Genomic DNA, 24656 nt, shown 5'->3' with positions numbered 1-24656 from the left:
ACCTGGAGTGGTGCTTGGTACATAATAAGCACTCAATAAGTGATAGTGACTTTAATGTTACTGTTATTTTTACTCTGAATGGTGCACTTCAACAGATGGAAACATAAGGTGTGTTATAATAAGAGATTATTTTAGAATCTTGTTTCAACTTGTTTAATAGTCAACATATAGGATGCTTGAGTTCCGTTCCTGGTTTTTGCCATGATTCAATTTTATGAGCAACTCCTCTACTATAATATAGATTAAAATCTGTTTTTGTTCCTATGGCTGTATAACAAACCACCCCAATTTACTGGCATAAAACAAGCATTTTATTGTACTCACAGATTCTGTGGTTCAGGGGAAGAGGCAGGATTCAGCAGGAGTGGCTTGTCTCTGCTCCGCCATGTCTGGGGCCTCACCTGGGAAGACTTGCAGGCTACGAGTGTTGATGGTGAGGTGAGGGCAGGTGGGCTGGAATCAACTGGAGGCATCTTTGCTCACGTGACTGGCAGCTGATGCTGACTCTCAGCTGGGATCTTAGCTTGGCTGTTGGCTGGAACACCTACACAGGACCACTCCATGTGGTCTCTCCGTATGGCTTAGTTTGGGCTTCTTTACAGCGTGGTAGCTGGGTTCCAACAGAAAGCATCCCAAGAGAAACAGGAAGGAGTGGTGTGGTCTTTTATGGCAGCTTTAGAGGTCACATAATGTCACTTCTACCTTAGTCACAAGCCTGCCCAGATTCAAGGAGAGGGAGTGTAGATTCCATCTTCTCATGGGAGGAACAGCAAAGTCACTTAGTGCGTAGAGCATGTGGGATGGGAGATGTTGTGGCCAGTTTTGGAAAAATGCAATCTGCCTTGAGGCTTAGCCAGGAGGCCAATTATGAGGCTAATTGGCTTAAAGGATCCAATATACTTCTAAATTTTGGACATGCTCTGAAGTCAGGGTCTCTTATTTATTAAAGGCTTTGACTGCTCTTGACCTAAGTTGTGTTGGAATTCAAAGGTTGATGCCTCAGAACTGGTAAGCTCTCATCCATTTAAGAAACACTGATGGCATACTGCCTCTGTGCAAGACGCTGTGCTAATTGCTGTGGGGGTCAATCGAGATACTGTAAGAAGCCAACAAGCTCAAAGGTGAAGACGAATACAGTTGGCTTTCGATTAGTCTCTGGAGAGGAAGAAGGCCAGTGAAAATCCCTAATGATAGTCAGTGCAAGACACAAAATAGTTCAATGCAAATGTATTCAGTTAGCATTGCATTCAATGTTCAGAAACACATTTCCCATTCTATAGACCTTATCTATAAATTGATTATTTCTACAGCTAGTGATTATTAAATATTTACTACAGCCATTCAATATACTAGGCACCCTATGAGTATGATACCATTTAATTTGCAGTATAATCTGGTGACCAGATTACTCTACTGTACCCATTTTATAGATGAGGGAGAGAGTGGTAGAGAGGTTAAGTGACACAGGCTGGCATTTGTACCCAGGTCTTCTGCTCCCACAGTGCATGCTGAAGTTGACAGGACTGGTTAGTGCAAAGTTCTGGATATTCTCTTTGGTCTTCTTTCCTTTGTGGTTTTCAGCTGTGTTGCATGAGTCTTCTGGGGCCCAAGAAGGCAAAGCTCATCCGACTCTGGGCCTCTGCTCTAAATTCCAACCACGTCGCCTGCTTTGAGATATATTTTATTATTATATTGTTATGTTATATTATATTATTGCATTGCATTATATTATAGATAACATAATGCAGTATGTAATAAGATAATACATTAATATATATTTCATATTTAATATATTATGTTTGTAATATATAACATACAGTATCCAGGAACAGAGTGGAACAGATCAGAGATGTTCACACTTTTACAACAAAATCCTTCCTTCAAATGGAGTTTTACATCTATAATTTCCACTTAAAGTTTGAGTTTTATTCAATTGAATTTCCACTTAAAATTTAAACTTTTAGCACAAAACTTTTCCATTTGAAAGAAAGTTCAGTTTAATTTAGATCTTCTGTCTCTTAGGTTTTCCTGACTGATGCCTTCCTACAAATGAAATTTTGTATCCATATCTATGTCTGTAATTTCCACCTAAAGTTTCAATTTTATTCTTTTCAATTGAATTTCCACTAAATTCAAACTTGTAGAACAAAACCCTTTCTTTAAATGGAAACTCCTTTCTTTAAATGGAGGGGTTTTGTTCTAAAAGTTTGAACACCTCTGATCTGTTCCTTACCGCTCTTGATGTTTTTAGTTTAAAGATTTGGTCTGTGAGCAGAATCACTGTCATTATTCTAACTTCAGACTCGAGATCTCAGTCAGTAGCTTAAGACTTTTCTGTTGGCAAAGTCTGCGTTACCATCTGCTGTAGAAAATAACCTTTAAAGTGCCCATGTAAGCACAAATCCATAAAACTAAAAGTCATAGAAAAGGGAGAAACAGTTTATTCCATTTTCTTAAAGTTCAGTTTCATTTAGATCTTATGTCTGTTAGGTTAGCCTTCTGATTTAGTAGGCAAATATGTCGCCAAAAGAGTGATCATATTGTGATCTTTGTTTGCAGTTTACTTTTTCATATGGAGTTTCCTTGATGGAAAGTGCGTTAAAAAAAGTAACTTTAAAGTGTGATAATCACTCTCTTCTTTAGCAGACTGCAGAGTTTGACAGACACATCCAGCAATTGTTCACTTATGATAAAAGGGAATGTGCATTTTTTGGCACAAGAACATTTCCAGCTCATGTCCGAATTGTAGGGAGATCACAAGCTTGACAGAGTTGAACCAGGCCTTAAGAGGTGGGGGTGCCACGTACAGCTGTGCAGGTTGTGTACTGTGTTTTACAACTATGAATGGTGTCTCCTGGAGTTGTAGAATGTGGCAGTCCTGTCACAAGGTCATGGAATCCAGACCCAGTTGATTGTTAATCATGGGAGGGCTTGATGCCAGACTTCAAGGTAGTAAGAACACAGAGGTATTACATGCTGTCATTTCTAAGGTGGAGTCTTTCGGTACCTTCAATGCTCTTAGTTTAGGGCGTTTCTTCTGGAATCTTTGGTGAGTGCCTGGGAATAAAAAAGGAGTTGATTTGAGAGTGTACAATTGTGCTTAAGTGGAGAATCTTGGGGAGAGACGTAGTTCACCTTTGTGTTGGTGACTAAATGGTGGCTGCTTGCTGATTTGTTCTGGGATGTGCACGAAAAGCAGGTGTCTTCCATGCCTTGGGTTTTGCTCTCTGTTCCCACTGGGCTAAATACAGGCATGAGTTGCTTAACAACGGGGATACGTTCTGAGAAATGCATTATCAGGCAATTTCATCATTGGGCGAACATCATAGAGTGCACTTACACAAACCTAGATGGTATAACCAACTACACACCTAGGCTATGTGGTACTAACCTCATGGAACCACCATCGTATGTGTGGTCTGTCGTTGATCAAAACGTCATTATGCTGCATGTGACTGTACAGTCCTGAATGCCAAGGATTGAGATTTGGGACTATGGAAGGATTTATTAGTACCAAATTGAGAAACTCAAGTCAAAATTTCAAATTAATACAGAATCGTGGTTTGAGCGGTTCTTTCAGAGAATTCCTTGTAACAGAACATGCTGTCTTGATGAGTGGAGTGTGAACTTGAGAGTTCGATGGACGTTGGGCTTGTATCCTGGTCTCAGAACTTGCCTTGGGCAACTTACTTACACCCTCTAGTTGAGGAAGTGAGATGACTAGCTGATATACAGGATTCCTTTTAGGTAAAAAATTGTTATTGTTTTGTGTGTAATATTGTAATTATTAGACAATAAACTTCTTCTTTGGTTTCATCTATTCATTCAAAGTATTTATTGAAAGCCTACTGTGTGCTGGGTGCCACGCTAGGCACTGGGTGGATAAGAGCAAACCAAATGAAGGTCTCTGCCCTCAAGGAGTTGACAGTCTAGTGGGGCAGGTGCTGGGGAAGATGGCTTATGAACAGTAACCCAGCAAATAAGGTAACTACCACCATCATACCTGCTAAGGTAGAGAAAAATGGGCAGGGCCTATTTACGGTGGTCAGCAAAGCCCTGTCTAAGGTGGTAACATTTATTTGTTTATTTCAATTATTTTATTGAGGTCATAATGGTTTATAACATTATATAATTTCAGGTGCACATTATTATTTATCAGTTTCTGTATAGACCGCTTTGTGCTCACCACCAGTAGTCTAGTTTTTCTCCATCACCATACATATGTGCCCCTTTATCCTTTTCCTCCACCCCCAAACCCTCTCCCTTCTGGTACCCACTAATCTATTCTCTTTATCCATGTGTTAGTTTATCTTCCACATACGAGTGAAATCATGTGGTGTTTGTCTTTCTCTGTCTGGCTTATTTCGCTTAACACCATACCCTCAAGTTCCATCCATGTTGTTGCAAATGGGACGATTTTGTCTTTTTTATGGCTGAGTAGTATTCCATTGTACATGTATACCACATCTTCTTTATCCAATCATCAGTTGAAGGGCTCTTGGGTTGCTTCCACATCTTGGCTATTGTGAATAATGCTATAACGGACATAGGGGTGTGTAAATCTCTTTGAATTGTTGATTTCAAGTTCTTTCGATAAATACCCAGTGGTGGGATAGCTGGGTTGTATGGTATTTCTATTTTTAATTTTTTGAGAAATCTCCATACAGTTTTCCATAATGGCTGCACCCAGTTCACATGATCACCAGCAGCGTATGAGGGTTCCCTTTCTCCACATCCTTTCCAACATTTATTACTGTTTGTCTTGTTAATTATAGCCATTCTGAGAGGTGTAAGGCAGTATCTCATTGTAATTTTGATTTGCATTTTCCTAATAATTAGTGATGTTGAACATCATTTCATGTGTCTGTTGGCCATGTGTGTATTTTCTTTGGAAAAATGTCTGTTCATATCCTCTGCCTACTTTTTGATCGAACTGTTTGTTTTTTTGTTGTTGAGTTATATGAGTTCTTTATATATTTTGGAAATTAACCCCTTGTCAGATATACGATTTGCAAATATTTTCTCCCAGTTGATGGGTTGTCTTTTTGTTTTGTTCCTGGTTTCCTTTGCCGTGCAGAAGCTTTTTAGTCTGATGTAGTCCTGTTTGTTTATTTTTTCTTTTATTTCCAATGTCTGAGTAGACACAGTATTTGAAAAGATGCTTCTAAGACTTCTTGATGTCAAACCGTGTACTGCCTATATTTTTTTCTAGGAGTTTTATGCTTTCAAGTCTTACCTTCAAGTCTGTAATCCATTTTGAGTTAATTTTTGTGCATGGTGTAAGATAATGGTCTACTTTCATTCTTTTGCCTGTGGCTGTCCAGTTTTCCCAACACCAATTATCGAAGAAACTTTTCTTTTTCCGTTGTATGGCTCCTTTGTTGAAGATTAGCTGTCCATAGATGTGTGGTTTTGTTTCCGGGCTTTTAATCCTGTTCCACTGATGCGTGTGTCTGTTTCTGTATCAGTACCATGCTGTTTTGATTACTATAGCTTTGTGGTATATTTTGAGGTCAGGGATTGTGATGCCTCCAGCTTTGTTCTTTTTTCTCGGGATAGCTTTGGCTCTTCGGGGTCGTTGGTTGTTACATATAAATTTTAGGATTCTTTGTTCTATTTCTGTGAAGAATGTCGTTGGGATTCTGATTTGGATTGCATTGAATCTGCAGATTGCTTTAGGTAATAAGGACATTTTAACTATGTTTATTCTTCCAATCCATGAGCATGGAATATCTTTCCATTTCTTCTTATCTTTTTCCATTTGTTTCAATAATGTGTTACAGTTTTCAGTGGATAAGTCTTCTACCTTTTTGGTTAAATTTATTCCTAGATATTTTATTCTTTTTGTTGTGATTGTAAATAGGTCTGTATTCTTGATTTCTCTTTCTGCTAGTTCGTTATTAGTGTATAGAAATGCGACTGATTTTTGTAAGTTGGTTTTGTACCCTGCAACTTTGCTGTAGTTTTTGATTATTTCTAGTCGGTTTCCAGTGGATTCTTTAGGATTTTCTATATAAAGAATCACGTCGTCCACAAACAGCAAGAGTTTTACTTCTCCCTTTCTAATGGGTATCTAAGGTGGTAACATTTACACTGAGACCCAGAGGACAGGCGGGAGCCAGCTATGGGAGGAATAGGGGAAGGGCCTTCCCCACAGAAGAAAGACCCCTTGAGAACTGACTGATGGCTCAGATACAGGGGTGGGGGAGGGTGGTGAGATGGAATTAGAGAAGTGGGCAGGAACTCTGTAGTCAGGCCTTGGGAGCCATAGCAAGGGATCTGCATTTTATTCTAGATGCCATGGGGGGAGGCACTGAGTTTTGAGAGGGAAGGATGTGATATGATTTATGTTTTGAAAATATTTTCCTGACTTCTGTGTGGAGAATGGATGCGGGGTGTGGGAGTTGGGAGACCTGTGAAGAGGCTACAGCTTAAGTCCAGGAGATGGTAGCCTGCCCCAATGGTGGGGATAGGGATAAGGAGGGCAGAGAGTCATTTCTAGGTGTATTTTGGAGGTAGACATGACAGAACTTGGGGCTGGGCCAGTGGCATAGTGGTTAAGTTTATGTGCTCCAATTCAGTGGCCCAAGATTCACCAGTTTGGATCCTGGGCATGGACCTACACACTGCTCATCAAGCCATGCTGTGGTGGCATTCCACACAGAAGAACTAGAAGGACTTACATTAGGATATACAACTATGTACTGGGGCTTTGGGGAGAAAAAAAAGAGGAATATTGGCAACAGATGTTAGCTCAGGGCCAATCTTCCTCATACACACACACACACACACACACACACACACACACACACACAAAGAAATGACAGATTATTGGGGATGCAGGACGAGACCAAAGTGAGGCTGCCTCTCAGGACCTGGCCTTTTTGGCTTGAGGAACCTGGGTAGATGTTAATACCATCTTGGAGAGGAGGCTTCTTTTTCGGCTGGGTCGGCAATCAAGTAGAATTTGGACGTGCTCCATTTGAGACACCACTGAGATATCCCAAGGAAACTGAACAGTTGGTAATTGCATATATGAATGCATATTGTTACGTACATGAAACTGGAGGTCAGAGGACATTTCTGTTCTTGGGAAAACAAAGTCCCATCCACCCATACAGCCCAGGAAGGTTTTCCCAGGGGGTCGTGCTCCTCCAAATGGTCATCTCTCTTTTCTGACCCCAGCTTCCATCAGTGCTCATTACAATGCTACTACTTGGGCGAGAGGCTCCTCCAGCCACTGCTCCAAGGCCTGGGCCTTGGCCTTGAAGATTCGGAAGCCCATGTCTCCTTGGCACGCATACACAGCAGAAGGCTGGCCACCCAGGTGATGGCTGCACCGCCCTTCGTGCAGTCCGTGAGGATGAATTTGAGATTGTCTTCATTCAACGCTTGGTTCCTGTTCTGGTTCTAGGTGGCCTAGATGTTACTGGTGATGGCTGTGGTGACCGGGGCATCTATATCCTGTTACCTGGTCAGGGCAGCAGAGTTCCCTCATTAGTCAGGGAGCAGCAGGGGCCTCTGGACACCTTCAGCTCCTGGGTCAGAGCCTTGGGACACAGCATGCCTGCGCCTCCTGTGGCTTTGGCGTCCAGATCCCAGAGTTGCCTCCTGCTGGCCTCTGCCTGCTGCTCCCTGTGCATAAAATCTGGGAGTCCTTAGCAAGTGGGTAACATTTAAAACCACGGCCCTGGGAGAGATTACTCAGGGACACAATACAGAGAAAAAGGGGCCCTGGAGTGAGCCCTAGGAAAGCCCCATATTGAGGAATTTTCAGGAAGAGGAATCTGCAGAATGGATTTAGAAAGGCCCATCCAGAGAGAGTGGAGGAACATCTTGAGAGTTTGTTGTCACAGAGGCCAAAAGTGAGAGCATTTTAAGAAGGAGCCAGGCTTCCTGTGTGGAGTGCTGCTGAGTGGCCAAGGCAAATGTGGTCGCGATGGTGTCCCCTGCATTTGGCAACGTGGAGGAAGGGCAGAGCCTGCAGTTTTGGTGGGTGCCAAAGGTGGAAACCTGTCATTCTTATACAGTTTTATGACTGGTGACACCCAGTGTAGTACTTACCTACATTTTTGGCTGGTTGTGTTGGGTAGTTGATGTTTGTGCTCCTTCTGTCCCCCAGACTTAGAGTTGCCAGACAAAATGCAAGACACCCTGTTAAATTTGAATTTCAGAAAAAAAATTTATTTAAGTATGTCCCAAATATTACATAGGACATGCATACCCTAAATTTTTTTTTTTTGATTTTTTTTTAATCTGAAATTCACATTTAACTGGGTGTCCTGTATTTTCATTTGCTGAATCTGGTAGCACGCATTGAGTTGTACACTTTAAAATGGTGAATTTTATATTACCTGAATTTTAGTACACACACGAATCTCACAACCCTACCCTAACTAGACTGTCGTGTAGAAGCTACCACATGGTCTGCTTCCGGGTTGAGCCACCAAGGCCAATGAGGAGAGCCAACCCGGAGGGGTGTTCTTTCTGGTGATAGTTGGCGCTTCCATTAAATTCCCTCAGAGAGCTGAGCACAGAGCTGGCACTCGTCAAGTGCTGGTTTGAGAGAAGCTGATTGTATGCCGTGGGGACAATTAGCTGACACTGAGACTTGAATGGAGAGAAACTTCTTGTGACACTACTTAGAGAATGCCATGGAATGGACCTCACATGGAAGTTCTCCATGAATTAAGTGGTGTGGCACTTTTGGCTGTGCTTGAGGAAACAAAATCTTACTCCAGGTCATACCTACTCAGCCCGGTGGCTGTGGAGCCAATGGCTTTGCTGAGTTGGGCACCTCTCAGTTAGAGCAGCTTCAACGCAGCTGGCTTCTGAGAGGCCATTAAAAATCTTTAAACAGCATGGAACTCTTGGAATTGCCCACAAATTCCAAGACAGCCAGGCTGAGTCATTTGCTATTTTAATTGGTCATACCAATTTCTACGCCTTCCTTCTCCTCCTTCCTATGCAGTAGAGGAGACATAACCACAAGACTGTATTTCAAATTACCTCTTCAGAGCCAGTTTCAAAGCAATTAAGTAGAGATTCAACCCAAAGTGTATGACGAATTAAGTATCAGCTTGGATTTTCTATGTACCTTCTGTTCCTTGGTTAAAACCCGAGAACCCAAAGGTTAGATTAACTATCTCGGAAAATGTTTTTTCTCTTGTGTTTTTTTCCCCGAGCTCTGCTATTTACAAGGATCTTGCTTGCTTCCACAGTCAAAATTCGTTTACATAGCAAGCTGAAAGCAGTACTTTCATTTCGCGCTCATTTATTGAGCCCTACTATGTGCCAATATTCAATATCTAGTTTGTGTTTTGGCTGTAGGTTTTCAAATAATGTCCCATGGTTCTGATAACTGGGCAGCTCCTTGAAAGGTAATATGTTTATGGTGGCTGCTTAATTGAGACTAACCCATCACACAGAGAGTTTGCCAGGGTAACAGATTTGGGTCGGAAGGGCTATAAGAAGGTGGTAGTGTGGAAGAGGGACTTATCCCTTGAAAATGACACCAGGGTGAACTTCTGTACACCCTTGCTTTATGACCTGCTTCTTGAGGAGCAGCTCAAAGACCAGCATGGCGGCTTGGCAGATTTCCGTGGGATCATGTGAGGATCTGTTTGCTGTCTGAGATTTTTGGATGCCTTCCTTAGATCCATGAGTGCTGGGCCTTTCTAAATCACATGGGAGTAATTCATCCCCCACCCCACCATTCATCCATCCTTTTACCTCTGTTAGCTCCTGGATAGCAGGGTTCTGCTGCATCACCTTTGTGCCCCCTCCTGCCAGAAGCACAACAGGCACTTGACAAACATTTGTTGAATCCATTCTCTGAACATTAATGGAGCTCCCACTGTATGCTCTGCACTGGGGTTGGGACTCTGGATGATTCAGAGACCAAGGGGTCCGTGTTCAAGGGGAATCTGGAGGAATTTATGCTCCCGCAGGAGGAATTACTAGTGAGAAAGGACTGTAGATATTTTGGGGGTGGAGTGAAGTGTTGGTCTAGTTAAGAAGTCCAGCCTATGTTCAGCATCTCTCTGGTGTGGAAAAGTCCGCTGGAGGCTGGTCCAGCCCTGACTCTTGCCTCCATCAGACCACATCTTCTCCCCCAGACCCAGGTGTTGCTGGGAACACACTGAGCTGGTATATTGAAGCTTCCCTTCTCCACTTTTTTAGATCCACCTCTCCAATTTTTTAGTAAGTCTCTTGATTCCTTGAAGACGTCACTCATTAGAGCTATTAATATTTCAAAACACTCCTCAGTCTTCAGAGAAATGGGTTTGTACGTTTTCTGCGTTGCTGTCTCCCCAGCCTGGTGAGGAAGAATGTGGGTATCCTTTTCCTTGTCAGGTTTCTCTTCCTCTCGCGTGCGCGTTCCCCGCCCGATGGCTGCACTGGCAGTAAATCACGGAATTGTTGCTGATGTCAGCAGCACTGATACTGCATTAGAGGAGCCACTTTACAGGAAATTATCCAGAGGGCGATACTGAAAGGCAAAGCCATTTTGTAGGGGGTTTTGTAGAAACCTGTTTCTTCCTTTGATGAATCTCATTCATTTTTGTGGCTTAGTAGGCACAGTGAAGGAAGAACCATCTAAAAATTTTTTTCCATCTAAGTTTTTTGTAGGAGGTTTTAGTGACTATGAAATGAGCCAGGAGCACTGAGCAGCTACGCTGGCAAATGAAGACAGTTGAGGCTGCTCGCAAAGCAGAATGCCCTGAGGTCTTGACACTCCATCTCAGTGACCCAGGGAGAAGGGCACAGTAAGGGTACACTTCATAAATGGTTTGTTCTTAAAAAGATACAAATAGAAACCAAAGCCCATTTTAGATGCACACAGAGCTTGCTGGTTAAACACTTTCTGCGGAAAATTCTTTTGTAGTGTAAATGTCTATCTTGCAGAGGGATTCCCATATAAGCTTATAGGCTTGTGTACAGTAAGTTACACCTGAATATCTTCATGACGTTGATCCTGACTGCCCTCTCTGAGCAGGGAAACAGGGCAGCTTGCTGGGTGGCATCAAGGGTCAGTGGAGGAAAGAAACTATGGAGGTGGAGGGGCAGCCATCCCCGAGGCTGTTCGGTTTTCCTAGCAGTGTTCAGCAGCCTGGATGTGGACTCTGAGCAGAAAGAAGGAATAACGTAGAAGCGGGTATTTCCAGGTAACTCCAGGAAGGGACAAAAGGGAAGGGAGTTGAGTCTGTTCGCTGAAGAGTGAAGCCCTGACCCTGGAATCTAAGCTGGGTGAGGAAGGAAGGAAGAGAACATAGGGAGGGCACGATAGAGGGCGAGAAAGTAGGGGCAGGACGTGATGAGGGAGTAATTAAGGGAGAGAGCAGGAAGGATAGGATGCTCAGGTCAGCAGTGGGTTTCCTTAATGGAGCGTGTCGGAGGCAGTGATGTTTCTCGTGGTGATGGGGTTCAGGATGTGGCCACAGGAGGAGGCGGTTGTGGTGGATGAAGTCAGTGCTCCGCCAGCTCCCCCAGATCCGTCTTCCTGGCCCTGTGCACCCATCCTCCAGAGTCTGTGTGCTTCTCCCCTTGCAGCACGTATGTACCTAGTGTTCCTACATCCTTTCTCAGAGGACCTTCCTTGGTTTCTTAGAGCCTCTTTCCATGCTGCTTCTAGGCATTTATATGCCCGCCTGAGGGATTTTCTGTAGCCAGTGATTGACTGGGTAAGAGAATGAAAGCCCAGTTCCCTTGCCTCGAGGTGGGACAAACTTGGTGATGTAATTTATGCTGCAGAGCTCCCCATGGGCTCAGGGAGACACAGGGCTTCACCTGGAATCGCACCCTTCTTGGTTTCTTGCCCTTCACTTCCCTGCCTCCCTACTCCCTTATAGGTTCCTGGGAGCTCTTCCTAAATAAATCACTTGCAAAACAATCTTCATCTCAAGATCTGCTTCTAGGGAATCTCCACCTAAGTCAGTGGTTGAAGTAGAATGGAGATGACAGTAATGGTGATGGGATCAAGGAAATGGGAGGCATTGGTGTTGGATGGCTTGTCTGTGGGGCACTGAAATCACTCAGAAGGAAAGCAGGACGTGGATGGAAGACTTCAGGGAATCAAGTGGGAGAAGTCAGATCTACTACTGACCACCATGAGGAAGGGTAAGAAGTGGAGAAGCAGAGGGCTCAGGTTTCAAAGAAACAAGGATTTGACACAATAGTGTGGAGTATTGGTTTCCTTGGCCGTGTGGCCCTGATTTTGTGGGTGAGGGAGATTGAGCTACCTCTACCTGAATGCCATGCTCAGAGGACACTGTCCTCAAAGGAAGCCCAGAGATGAGGGAAGAAGGTGGAGGAAGCCTCCCTGAAGAGGCTGAGGAGGTAAGGGAGGTCTTCAGTTCTGCAGCAGGGGTCCTGAGGTGTCTTTGGAAAGGTTTGGGATGGAAGAGGATGGGGACAGTTGGATCAGAGCACAGGAAGCAGAGAGTGGAAGAGGGCTTAAAGCTCCATGGAGGGAGATCAAAGCTGCAGGGAGGCTTACATTCATTGGCTTCACTGGCCTTGCTCTTCTTAAAAGAATTGGTCCCTTCAATCTCCTGGTGCATGGTGGCTTGGGAGCCTGGACACTGAGTGTGGAGTCTGGTATTATTTCTAGCACATAAGTGGCATGCATTGGCTGAATAAGTGAATGAATGAAATGTCAAGTTTCTAAGTGCCCCCTCCTTTTTCATTATTATAAAACATTAGTGCACTTATCACCTCAATGTATATTATGCTCTAATAAATATAGGATTTATTGAAGTATCGCTAGCTACTTCTTTCACCATCATTGGGAGGGATGCAATGAACACATCTCCTAAGGATAGACAATTAGGCAGGAGCATGGGTTATGGACTTAAATCACAGGAACTTTCTCCCTGATGGGTTAATACATATTGTTCAGTTTTGCTTTCTACTGTGAATCTGTAAAAAAGACTTTTTTAGATGGTTAAAACTTCTTGTGATCTGTGTGTTTGTGACAGCTGATACTGAAGGGAGTGTGTTGGGGTTGGAGGCAGCATGTGGAGGGCGAGGTAGGGCTGGAGAAGTAAGACGGGCCCTGAGCACATGCGACTTTGGGGGCCATGTAAAGAGCCATGGGAGTAATTGCGGAGTTTTAAGCAGGAGCAAGATTGGAATTCTAGAAGGATCACCTGGCTCCAGCCTGGATGGGAGGGGTTCCTTGCTTGGAACCAGTGAGCAGAGGAAGCTGCTTCTGACAACACACCTGGGAAAGGCAAACCTCTCTCTCGAAGGGATGGGCCCTGACAATAGGATTTAAAACACTTGGTCCCAGGGTAAAGGAGATATTTTGGGAACTGCAGCTGCTTATATTATTTTTAATCCCAAAGAGAGGGGAAAAAAAAATCTTTCCTTTTAAAAGGGCTCCAGTTAATTTAAGTTGTGAAGGAAAGACCTTAGGGCAGGACAAAATATGTTATTCATGGAGCATTTTGGAACAAGACAAAAGAACCCCAGCAGTGGCTGTATACCTTAAGGCCTTGACCGTGGAGTTGAGACAAATGAGTCCATCTCGCCAATATGGCAGAGTCTGGGGTCTGTTGGGAGAACCACGAGGTAGGTGGCCCAGATCCCAAGATGAACAGTCCAGTGGGAAAGGCCAGGGCTGTTCTGGCTAGCTCCGCGGGCATAAGCATTAGCGCTGGTCCTGAGATATTTGTGCTCGGGTGGGTGGGTGAGGGTTGATTTTGCTACAGCAATAAAGGCATACCACTTGCTACCAGGAGTAACCCAAAATACCTGGAAATTCTGGAACAGGGGTTCTATTGAAGAAAGTTTCCTGGCAGCCAGGGAGAGAAAATGGCCAGACCAGAAACGTGATGCTGTGTGAGAACTGTCAATTCAGCAAACACGGAGACCTCTCGCAGGTCAGGCCTTGTGCATGATGCTGGAAGCACACCCTGGAATAAGATGGACCATCTCTGATGCCCAGGAAGCCACTCCGTGGTTCTCCCCCTTTCCTCTCTCAATCTTTATCATTCTCCTTTGTGCCTTTCCCTCCGCTGCTGTCCTTTCAATGCTGCTCCCTTGAGCACCCTCTTTTACTCTCTTCTCATTCTACATCTTCCTCTGGGCTATTTCATCCAGCCCCATGGCTTCAATGCCACTTATATTCTCCTTGCTCTCAAACATAGGATTCCAGCTAGATTTTGCCCCTGAGTTCCAGACATCGACTGGATATCTCCACCTGGATGTGCTACAGGCACTGCAAACCTAAGCCTCCTACCTCTTCTGACCTGAAGGACACCGTGCTCTTACATGCTGGATGCCTGGGTGTCATCCCAGACCCCGCCCTCTCCATTCTTCGTACTTTCTATCAATCACCCGGACCCCTGGATTTTACTCCCTTAACACCCCTTGTCTCTGGGCTCCTCCTCTCCATCCCATTGCCTGCGTTGAGGCCCTCCTAATCTATCCCAGTAAACTCCTACCCAAGCTCCCAGCTGCTGATCACTCAGTTTATCTATCTTTCGCATTGCTGATGGAGTCAGCTTGCTAAACCCAACTGGGATCCTATGGTCCTTTTCTCTGTGTTAGCCTTGATGGCTTCCACACTCATTAGTATGACTTATGAGGCCCACCATCCTCTCCCCTGCCTGATTTTTCTCCAGCTTTATTTTGGTATAGCCATCTTCACAGCCTATAGTTCCGATACACAGACCTGGTATAATTTCCCAATCGTCCCAGGCTGATTCATAGCTGAATGTCTTTGTGCCCGTTGCCCCCTCTCGCTGGTCTGCCTTTCTCTCGGCCTCCTCTTGCCCTCTGGCAGATACCTGATCCTATTTCTACACCAGTGGGCACCCTATCTTTGAAGTCTTTTCTGGTCTCCTCTTTGGTAGAATTGACCTCTTGGTGTCTCTCCGTAGTCCATGACTGTGTCTCCTACAGCATCTGCACACTTTGTTGCTTTTGTTTACATAGTGTACATGGTCCTCTCCACCGCCTGCTAACGTGGATAGCTCATGTGGATTGAGTACTTGCTTTGAACTAGGCCTTGAGCAACATGCCCAATGTTATTGCATCGAATCTTCCCAACAGTGCTACTTCTGTCCTTTTCCAGGTAGGAGAGAAGAAAGCCTGGATAGAAGGCTCTTGTTCTTAGGAGCCCTGCCTGATGTTCCCTGGGGACAGTGGGGGTGTGATGGAACTCAGCCCTGTGGTGGGGGCAGGACTGGATGGCCATCAATGTCCCACCCCTCCCCTGTTTTCTCCAATCCTAGGAGCCTCACCTGGACCTGTCTGCCTCTGAAGGCCCCTGACTTTGTGCCGTGCCCTGGGTTTATAAATACAACAAGAGATTTGGGGGAGATCAGGAGAAACCATTTGCTTACCAGTCCTGAGAAGGAAGTCAGTGGTCCTTTGAGCCCCAAATGAGCTCAGCAACCTTTGTCCTCTCCTGAGGCTGGGAGTGCACTAGTGGGGCGAAGCTTTAGTCTTTGGGGTCCTCAAATCCAAATTTATGCTCTTTGGTCCTAGACAGAGGGACCTAAGGAAGGCAGACTGGAGGGACATTCTGCCTACCTGGAACCAGAGAGATGACTCAGCAAGGGTGATTCATGCCATTCAATAGAAGTTTTTTTACTTAACAAATATTTTGTACTCATGAGTAGAAGAGAATCTTCTAGCCCTTCTTACAGAGAACAAGAAAGCTGCGTTTGGAGCACAGTGAAGTGAATTTCTTCTCTGTCTTGTCCTAGTCCTCCCAAGCAATTGAACAAACCATGAAGAGCTCTCCTTGAACTATTTACTTTCTGAAAACTTTACCTTGACTCTGGATGTCTGTCTGTGGGAAAAACCCCACAACAGTACCAGCGATGCTTGTATCTACCAGATTCAATGAACTCTGCAGCCAAATTTTCTTTGGGGCGGCTGTGTGAACTTGCTATCATAAATGCTGGCGCATGGCAAATTTATGGATGGATGAACGAATTCAGGAATGGAGCAAATTGTAACTAGGAGGCTTCCATGTTGAGACATACAGAGAGCATAGAGAAAGGGCATCTGGTCATACTGGGGGATTGGCAATCAGGGAGGACTTCTTGGAGGTAGTAACATGTGAAGTGAGTTTTGAAGTATGAGGAGGCCAGATAAAGAGTGGGGAGAAGAAAGGAATCTGGGAAACAAGACCTGTTTCTCTGGGCCTGCCCAGAGGGCGGGATCAGTAGGTGGCTCAGCATGCAAGGACCTGGGTGCTGCTGGGTTTGGCTGGGGCGGAGATTGCATGTGGGGGCGTGGCAGCTGGTGAGGCTGGGGAGACAGGCAGGCGCCAGGTCCTGGAAGGGAGCCTTGATACAAGCCCCAGAGCCTGCACTTTATTCTCAATCTCTGGGGTGATTGCAGAGGAGCTTAAGTATGAGGTGGATGTGATCAGGTCCACACCTCAGAGAGTGCCACCTGGCCACCATGTGGAAGATGGATTTAAGGGGGGCAGGACTGGAGGCTGTTGCAGTGATTCAGGTGAGAGAAGACCAAGGTCTCTGGACTAAGGAGAGAGGCCAGGACAGGTGTGAGCCAAGGTGGCTGCGTACTTTTAGCTCCCTTTTCTTCCCCTTTCAGCCTTGCTTCTTCTTGTCTTGGCTCTCTGTCCCTATGGGTTCCCAGAAATTTCATGACACCTCAGTCTCTTCCATCTGGAAACAAAGCCTGAGGTTTTAAAGATGGCTAGAAGGAGAGGGCAATGACTAAACCCAAAGGGAGAGGCTTTTCTGTGGTGGCATTTGGGGGCCATGGCTTGCTCATTTAGTGTGTGTAGACTGAGCATCATTGCGTTCTTGCCAGGACCAGCCTGATCACCTTTAAGGTACAGCTGTCACATGGAAGCAGGAAAATCAAGGTTTGGCTGTTGGGATATCTGGAATCAGAGAGAACCCACATGTCTTCTCTGCTCTTCTCAGAGGCAGAGCGTGGCTAAAACCAGCTGCTGTAACACCTGCAGGCCGGTGGGGCTGGAATTCTCGCCTCCTCCTGTCTCCTCCCCTCTTCCCAACACCCACCCTCCACCCCAGCCTGAAGTCTGCATACCTTGGGAAAGCCTTTTGGGGATTCCAGGCTCAGCTTTAACCTGGGGCTTTTTGGAAGCCCTGAGCTCCTGGTGCAGGTGGCCCTGGAACGATTCCAGACCTGGAGGGCAGGGGCAAGGCTAGCGTCCTCTGCCTCTCACCTGCATGTTGCAATTACAGTTGTACTTTGCTTGTGTCAATAGGCAGAGTCACGTTGCTGTGTGACAGTGGCACCTCTGAGGTGGCTGCATTTCAGGTTTCTAAGAGACCCTCGATCCCGTGGATGCCATTTGTTTCCGGGGTTGTGGAGGAGTGGAGGCACTCGAGGTAGGTCTGAAGTTGGACCCAAGGACGCCACTGCTTATTAGCTTGTGATAGGCTCGTCAGTGTCGCCTCTCCTGGCCTCAGTTCCTCACTTGTCAAGGGGAGATAGATAGATAATGACCTCTGCTCTGCACAGAAGGTTTGTGAAGATGGACTAGGTTCCCACATGCGTAAGATCTTTGTCAACTCTCCTACTAACTCTGAAGGCAGGGATGTGTCTTATTCACTTACATATCCCCAGTGCCAAGCGTGGTACCCGACAAAACTAAAATGTTTGTTGATTGAGTACATGAATGGAGATCATGCAGAACAGTGTGTGGGGCACGGGAAAGACTGAATAATAGGTTTTTCTGAATAGTAGAAAATTACCAAGAACTTATTCAACCAAGGAAAAGCAGATTTCCACACATTACCTCGTATCCACGCACATTTAGGTAAAAATGGAATGGGCCAACATTTGTGAGGAAATATTTCAAAATAAAAACTTAACTGAAGGGGATATTGTCTTCCACCCTTTCCTTTCTCATCAATTCCTGGCAGGACTTTGCTGCCCAATACTTTTCTGTTGGATTGAGAGTCGTGAAGTGTGATGGCCATGGCTTCTGTGACCCATTATATGGGGAAAAAATTCTGTCATATCTAGGAAATGAAAGTAGTCAATCTCATAGACTGGGAAATATTTTTATGCCTGTCTGAGAAAAATGGCTTTCTCATTTTCAGATAAAAGGGCCCTTTCCACCTCGAATTTGTTTCCTATTTTTCTGTTCCTACGCTCCAGAGAACTGACTTTGAAGTCAGATTGTTCTAATTTTAATCCTGGCCCCACCACTTTCTGGCCACTTGACCTCGGCTTAGTCCTGTAACTCTCTGGGTCTCAGTCTCTTTATCTGTGAAGTGGGGATGTGTGGTCCTGAGCAGGCTGTGCCTTGCAGGTCTCCAGCTGGGGGGAGTGTAATTTACCTAGAGCTCCAGCTGCTGCTTTGAAATCCACTGTGGGCACGTTTGTGGGCTCCCAGCTAGTGGCTGAATGCATAAGAGACCCTAAGGCACGCCTCTTCCTGGGGGACACAGGGCTCCTCCGATGGCCGACTTTGACTCAAGTTCTCTTTGAAAACCATGCTGAAACTTCCTTAGGCTGCAGGCGGTCTAGGGAGCTTATACCCATCCTTCCTTCTCTCCCTCCTTCTCTCTGGGTCAGCCTCACAGTGTGTCTGATGGCTGTGCTAGCCTGGCTCCCTCCCATCTTCTCTCCTGCATGTTTTTTCCCTAATGAAATTCATATGCATTTAATTTCCTCTTGGCATCTGCTTCTGGGAGGACCTGGACACACGTGGACGGTAATACCTTATGGTGAGGGCCAAATGCAATGATGTAAGCACAGCGTTTATCAGAGCAATGGGCACAAAGTACGTGCCCAGTAAATGGTGGAAACTCCTGATACTTTCACCACCACCACCACCACCACCACTGTCATTGTCATCTGGCCAAGTTGGCTTGTTTGCTGGCTCGAGACACAGAGAGCTCCAGTGGCACGTCCCAGGTCACAAGGCAACTTTGTATTAGAGTGAGAGCAGCTCTGGTTTCAGAGGAGAGGAAATGGATTAACCGAAACACCTTTTGAAAACTTACCCAAGTTAAGGAAAAGGCACAAACCAAATCTTTTTCCAGCCATTGAAAGGGGCAGTCATCTTTGCTAAAGCAGCCAACTCCATTTTTAGTCAAAGGCACAAAAGGTTTTGTAACATTCTGGTCCCTGCGAGCACTCCTGATACCTACAATTACACTGCAATTGGTAAACCGGGGCATCTCATCTGCTGTTCTCCAGAACAGTGTGGGGGTAAAAAAACCATGGCTGTTATTATTCACATTTTACAGATAAGGAAACAGAGAGACTAAGTGACAGTTTCAAGGTCACCCAGACACTGGTGGGTTTGGGACCAAAACTCTGGTTTTTGTTCCTAGTGCTTTGGAAACTCAGGGATTGGTGGATTCGGTTCAAACTCTGTTCCTGGGGACAGTCTCTTAGCAAACTAGCACAAGGAACTGGCCTGAAAAGACCTTTCTCAAGCCAAATTCTGTAAGCCTCAGGGATGCTAGAAGCGCTGGAAGCATCCATGATGCAGGTCAGTGAAGGAGCCCCAGCTCCAACTGGCCTGCATGTTCAAGGGCATCATTTGTCACCCAGTGAGGCTTCATCCTAGCGTTTGTGACCTGGCACTGTGGAGGTTCCTTAAGTAGACTGTCAACCCCCCGAAGCTGGGAGAGACCTTGCCTTATCCCCACCACATCAGAGGTCCATTTGGTGCTAAATCAATGCTTGTTGTTGAGGGTGGTGGAGATTCTGATGGGGCTTTTGTTTATAGTCCGAAGGAGTTATCAGCAACAACCACAGAAAACAGACATTTCTCTATGCCAGGCACTGTGCCAAGATATGGAGAGCCAATGATTAGAAGACAAGCTTTCTGACTCCTAGGAGTTCATGGGCTCATGCGGAGACGGGCACACCAAGTCTGCCTGGAGAATCTAGGATGACTTCATGGAGGAAGTGGCTTAGAGCTGAGACTGAGGATGATGGGAGATTCCCAAGCAGATGTGAGTAGGGAGAGGGCTGCTGGCCGAGGGAAGATCCGCCAAGGTGTGGAGGTGTGAACAGAGCGTTGGCGTGTTGCAGGACCTGCTGTTCAGCGTTGCTAGGATGTCGAGTTGTTTTCCACTTAACACCACTCATTGTGTGTGTGGTTTGGACGTGCCAAGATTTCTTCCTTCCTTCTGTTCTTCATTCATTTAATCAACCATCGTTGATTGGCCACCCACTGTGTGCCATGCACCGTGCAAGACGCTGGGGTACAGAGGTGAAGGTAGACACGGTGCCTGCTCTCCTGGAGCTTTAAGTCGAATGAGTGGGCTGGGCAAGTAAACAGGCTGTATCAGCAGCACGAGGCAGTGAGTGCAGACCAAGGGAGACCTAATCTAGTGGGGGTGTATTAGTTTCTTGTTGCTGCTGTAACAAATTGCTGCAAACTTAGTGGCTTAAAACAGCACAAATTTATTATCTATGGTTCTGGAGATCAGAAGTTCAAAATCCGTCTCCCTTACTGAAATTAAGTAGTGGGCTGGGCTGGATCCTTCTTGAGGCTCTAGGGCAGAATCTGTTCCTTGTCTTTTCCAGCTTCTAGGGGCTGACTGCATCTCTTGGCTCGTGGTCTCATCACCCTGACCTCTGCTTCTGTCCTTGCCTTTTTTTCTCTCTCTGACCCTCTTGCCTCCCTCTTATAAGGACATTTGTGGTTACATTGGGCTCACCCAGATCATCCAGGATAATCTCCCCATCTTCACATCCTTAACTTAATCACATCTGCAAAGGCCCTTTGGCCATGGAAGATAACATAGGCATAGGTCCAGGGATTAGGATGTGGACATCTTTGGGAGTCATTATTCTGCTGACCACAGAGGGAACAGGGGAGAGGGGGAGGAGGTGTTTCCAGAAATGGCATTTAAGCCCAGACTTATGGGTCAGAAGGTGGGTGAAAGTGGATGCGAGGAGGTCACATAGCAGGCTACTGGATTGGTCCAGGCAAGATGCGATGATGGCTTGGATGAGGCTAGTGGCTGTGGAGATGGTGAGAGGCACAAGGCATTGAGATAACATGGGGAGGTCGAATGAATGGGAAATTCGGGCAAGGCTGCAAGAAAGCCGCCCTAGACAAGGCTGTCAACAGGGAAAGTGGGAACCTGAATATACCATCTTTAGGGAAGGGTTAGCAAGAAATAGTGCCCAGGCTGCTGATTCTAATTCTCAAGTCTTTCAATCAGAGATTCGAGAGAGTTTTGTGTTCATGTAAGTCAGAATATAATGTATTATTTAATGATTTTATTTGATAGAATAATGTACAATAAAAGGCTGATGTTCACCTTTGTTTCCAAAGAAAAAAGCTGATTTTGAAGCTCTAGGAGGAAAGGCAGATGTTTACGAACCTAGATTCCTCAAGTTGGCCACCCCTCTGGCCAAGTGTCATCAGGATGGTTGGTGCTTTGAACAAGGAGTGACATCCCTGTGCTTTTATTTACCCCGAACTTCCCAGGGCAGAGACTGAGCAGTTTAGTTCCCACGAGTGGGATTGTTCACCCCACTTAGGTAATTAGGTTTGTTGTCTCAATATCTTATTTATACAACAGCCAGGCTGCACCACGACAGAGGCCATAATAAACATTAGTATAATAAAGAGAGAACAAAATCGAAGCGAAGCGGCCATGCGCTGTTGCACAGGATAGATTTCTTGAAATGCATGACAGCATTATGTGTACAACATACCCTGAACTTCCTGCCGTTCCAGAAAAACCTCCAGCTTAACATATTTATTTCCAAGGTAATGAAATTGCCCTTACAGAGACCAGGGACCTTTGAGAATTTGATGTGTTCTGAAAACCAGGGGAAATTTTCTTTCCAATGGCTTCTTATTGGAAGAAAATAGAAGAAAAATTCTATTACAAATAGATCAGGAGAGATTACATCTAACTCATCACATTTTCTCTTGAGGAATACATTTAGTATCTATTTTATTATTCTTATTTTTTTCAGGAAACCAAGTTAATTGGCATAAAACATCACTCATTATTTCCATTCCTTGTATGGCCGCCTTTCTTTTTCTTCACCTTTAGTAGTCTTCAGAAACCCAAACTTTCCTTACTCTGTCTGATTTTTGACTTATCTCCCTTACGGCAAGCTTATCCTTCATTTTTTGGTTTTGTGACCACAGCCCTGGATAAAAGGGACTTTTAAACTTGGTAGTTGTTCCTTTCTTCTCTGCTCTTGGTATCACCTAGCCCTCAGTACTTGGATAGAATAGTTGGGTATCCCTCTCCTATTTATGTCCTCTCCAAATTGAGCAATATGTCTCTTTTTCAAATATGGTGATTTATGGTGTATCTTACACATCGTTTAAACAAGGTAGCTAAGGGAAGAGATGAATTATAAATAACAGAGACATGGTTTTCAAATTTAGACGCTTGTAGAGAAATAGAAGTATTTCAAACTCAATTCATAGTGATTTTTTTAAAAACCAGGACTCCTGGTCTTATTTTTTAAGAACCCAAACAGGCACCTAGCAACTGATCAAATTCCCTAAATGTGGACTTGGTGAACCAATTTTTGATCCTCACATGTGAACGCTGGCTCGAGAAAAACATCTGTGCTTTGTTTCTGACAGGTTTTGCGTTTTGTGTTTATAAACAAGCTCTCTTTTCCCCTCTCCCCACCCTCTTTCTCAGTGGCTGTTCCCGCAGCTGCGCCCCCGGTGTGTCAGCCCAAGGGTGCCACTAACGGGCACTACCCGGCCCCACGCCTCTCCATCTCCTCCCGAGCCACGGTGGTAGCCAGAATGGAAGGCACCTCCCAGGGGGGCCTGCAGACCGTCATGAAGTGGAAGACAGTGGTTGCGATCTTCGTGGTTGTGGTGGTCTACCTCGTCACTGGTGGTCTCGTCTTCCGGGCACTGGAGCAGCCTTTTGAGAGCAGCCAGAAGAATACCATCGCCTTGGAGAAGGCAGAATTCCTGCGGGATCATATCTGTGTGAGCCCACAGGAGCTGGAGACGTTGATCCAGGTGAGCAGGGGTGAGTCAACCAGAGAACAACCTGTGGGCAGAGAGGACAGCATCGATTTTGTCTTTCTGGGTCCCTGAGTTTTGCCTTTGGTTGAGACGCTCCCGATGGTCAGGGAAGTCCTCTGCGGGGAGGTGACATTTGAGCTGAGACCTCAAAGAAGCCTGAGAATGAGGCACATGACGGTGTGGGGGAAGTGGGGGCCACATGTGCAATGGCCTCGATGTGGGAGCAGGGTGGGTTCTGCATCACCTGCTTTTGGATGTGGTGGCCAGAGGCAGCAGCAGGCAAAAGGGCTTTGGGTTTCCAAATTCAAGTCCACCTGTGTATGCTGATTAACTTCCTGGTTCTGAAGTCTGTGTGAGATGCTGGGGTAAGAGGGTGCCCTAGAAGCCAAAGAAAGAAAGAATTTTAAACAAGCAGGGATGTATTAACCAGCCCAAGGTCAGTGAGGATGGAATAGAGAAAACGTCACCAGATGTGAGATGAGGAGGCTGTTGGCGACGTGGGTGAGCCATTTAGGTGGATTTATTGGGATGAATAATAAGGATAGCAGTAAGAGTAATAATCAAGGTTGCTGTTTTTGGACACATTGTGTGTCACACAGTGTGCTAAGGCCCTTACCTCCCTTAGATATTAAGGAAAAAAGATCCGTAAAAACATAGAAGCAGAGAACTTTGGGCTACCTGCTATAGAAGCAAGGCAATGAGAGCAGAGGGTGCAGGTGGCCTTGGCAGGGGTGAGCTGGGCCTGGGAAGGGCTGTGGGAGAGCAGAGAGTCATCTAAGGTGGTGTGACGGGAGGAAATGAAACAGGAGGCTTGAGAATCTGTGAAAGGTAGAGAGAACTAGGAGGAGGAAGGCGGGGGAGGAAGGGGAAATGGTGGGGAGCCCGGGTGGAGGGATTCACCTTGGAGGTGAGGGAGGATGGTTGCCTCTGAGGCTGAAGTTTGATTCCCTACCCTACACACCCTCCCGAACCATGAAGAATAGGCCATGGTGGAAGGTGCTGACGTTTATGGAGGCAAGGGAGCGTCTCTTCCTCCTGTGGGTTCTAACGTTTGGAAGGCAGAGGAATAGAAAAGATGGCTTCCACAATTCTTTCTGGGTCTGGGATTATCTAATGGCTTAAATTCTAACAGCTACTACAATCCAGGATTCTGTAGGCTTCGCAAGGCTGGGCTAGTTTATTATGTATGTATGTATTTATCTCTTTCAAACTGTACTGATGGGGTGGGGGAATTTTGAGGCTACTTATGATCTGGCACCTTTGTAGTAACTGTATTCTTTTAAGTTAGTTTTGATAATCTGACTTGACTCTTAGATAAATAAAAATACACATTTTTTCCCCGGGAGTAAGTAAGATTTCATACCTATGCCCTACAATTTTTATTAAAAAATAAAACTTTTAAATGCTAAAATCCAATGGCAGTGTTTCATATCACTCTTTCTTGGATGGCTTTGTCTTTTTCTTTTTTCTTTTCATGAGAAAATGCTACCAAATCTGGTGGTGAGAGTGCTGTACTAATCTGTGCCAGATTTAAGGCACAGAAGGCCATAGAGAATGGAGGAAATAATTCTGGAATAGTTTTAACTAAGAATGAAATTATATTTATATATGTTGTGTTATGTGGTGAGATCTTTTTGTTTAGTTGCAATACATATAATAACCTAAAAGGCCGTCTGAATTGAGTCTTGATTCATCCTTGACT

The 24656-nt window shown here is 45.3% G+C and overlaps 1 protein-coding gene and 1 pseudogene across 8 annotated transcripts in view; one reads left to right on the top strand and one right to left on the bottom strand.

The window, feature by feature from the left end:
- KCNK10 (potassium two pore domain channel subfamily K member 10) overlaps positions 1-24656 on the top strand; it is a 147288-nt gene that overhangs the window by 40471 nt on the left and 82161 nt on the right. For 5 of the 8 annotated variants that reach the window (XR_011432032.1, XR_011432033.1, XM_070249591.1 and 2 more), the window contains exon 2: positions 22614-22948. Coding sequence is in view for 5 of the 8 variants with exons in the window: in XM_070249591.1 (XP_070105692.1) it covers positions 22614-22948 (335 nt within the window). In the remaining 3 variants the exon portion in view is untranslated. Of the gene's footprint in view, positions 1-16247; positions 16480-17224; positions 17349-22613; positions 22949-24656 lie in introns of those variants that run through there. The other 3 variants (XM_070249590.1, XM_070249593.1, XR_011432034.1) reach the window with 3 other exon arrangements.
- Positions 7202-7565, bottom strand: LOC102150672 (ragulator complex protein LAMTOR2 pseudogene; annotated as a pseudogene).

The sequence above is a fragment of the Equus caballus genome, chromosome 24 (assembly GCF_041296265.1).
Source record: "Equus caballus isolate H_3958 breed thoroughbred chromosome 24, TB-T2T, whole genome shotgun sequence".
Classification (NCBI taxonomy): domain Eukaryota; kingdom Metazoa; phylum Chordata; class Mammalia; order Perissodactyla; family Equidae; genus Equus; species Equus caballus.
The sequence above is the reverse complement of the archived record's forward strand: the minus strand, read 5'-3'. Positions and strand labels throughout refer to the sequence as shown.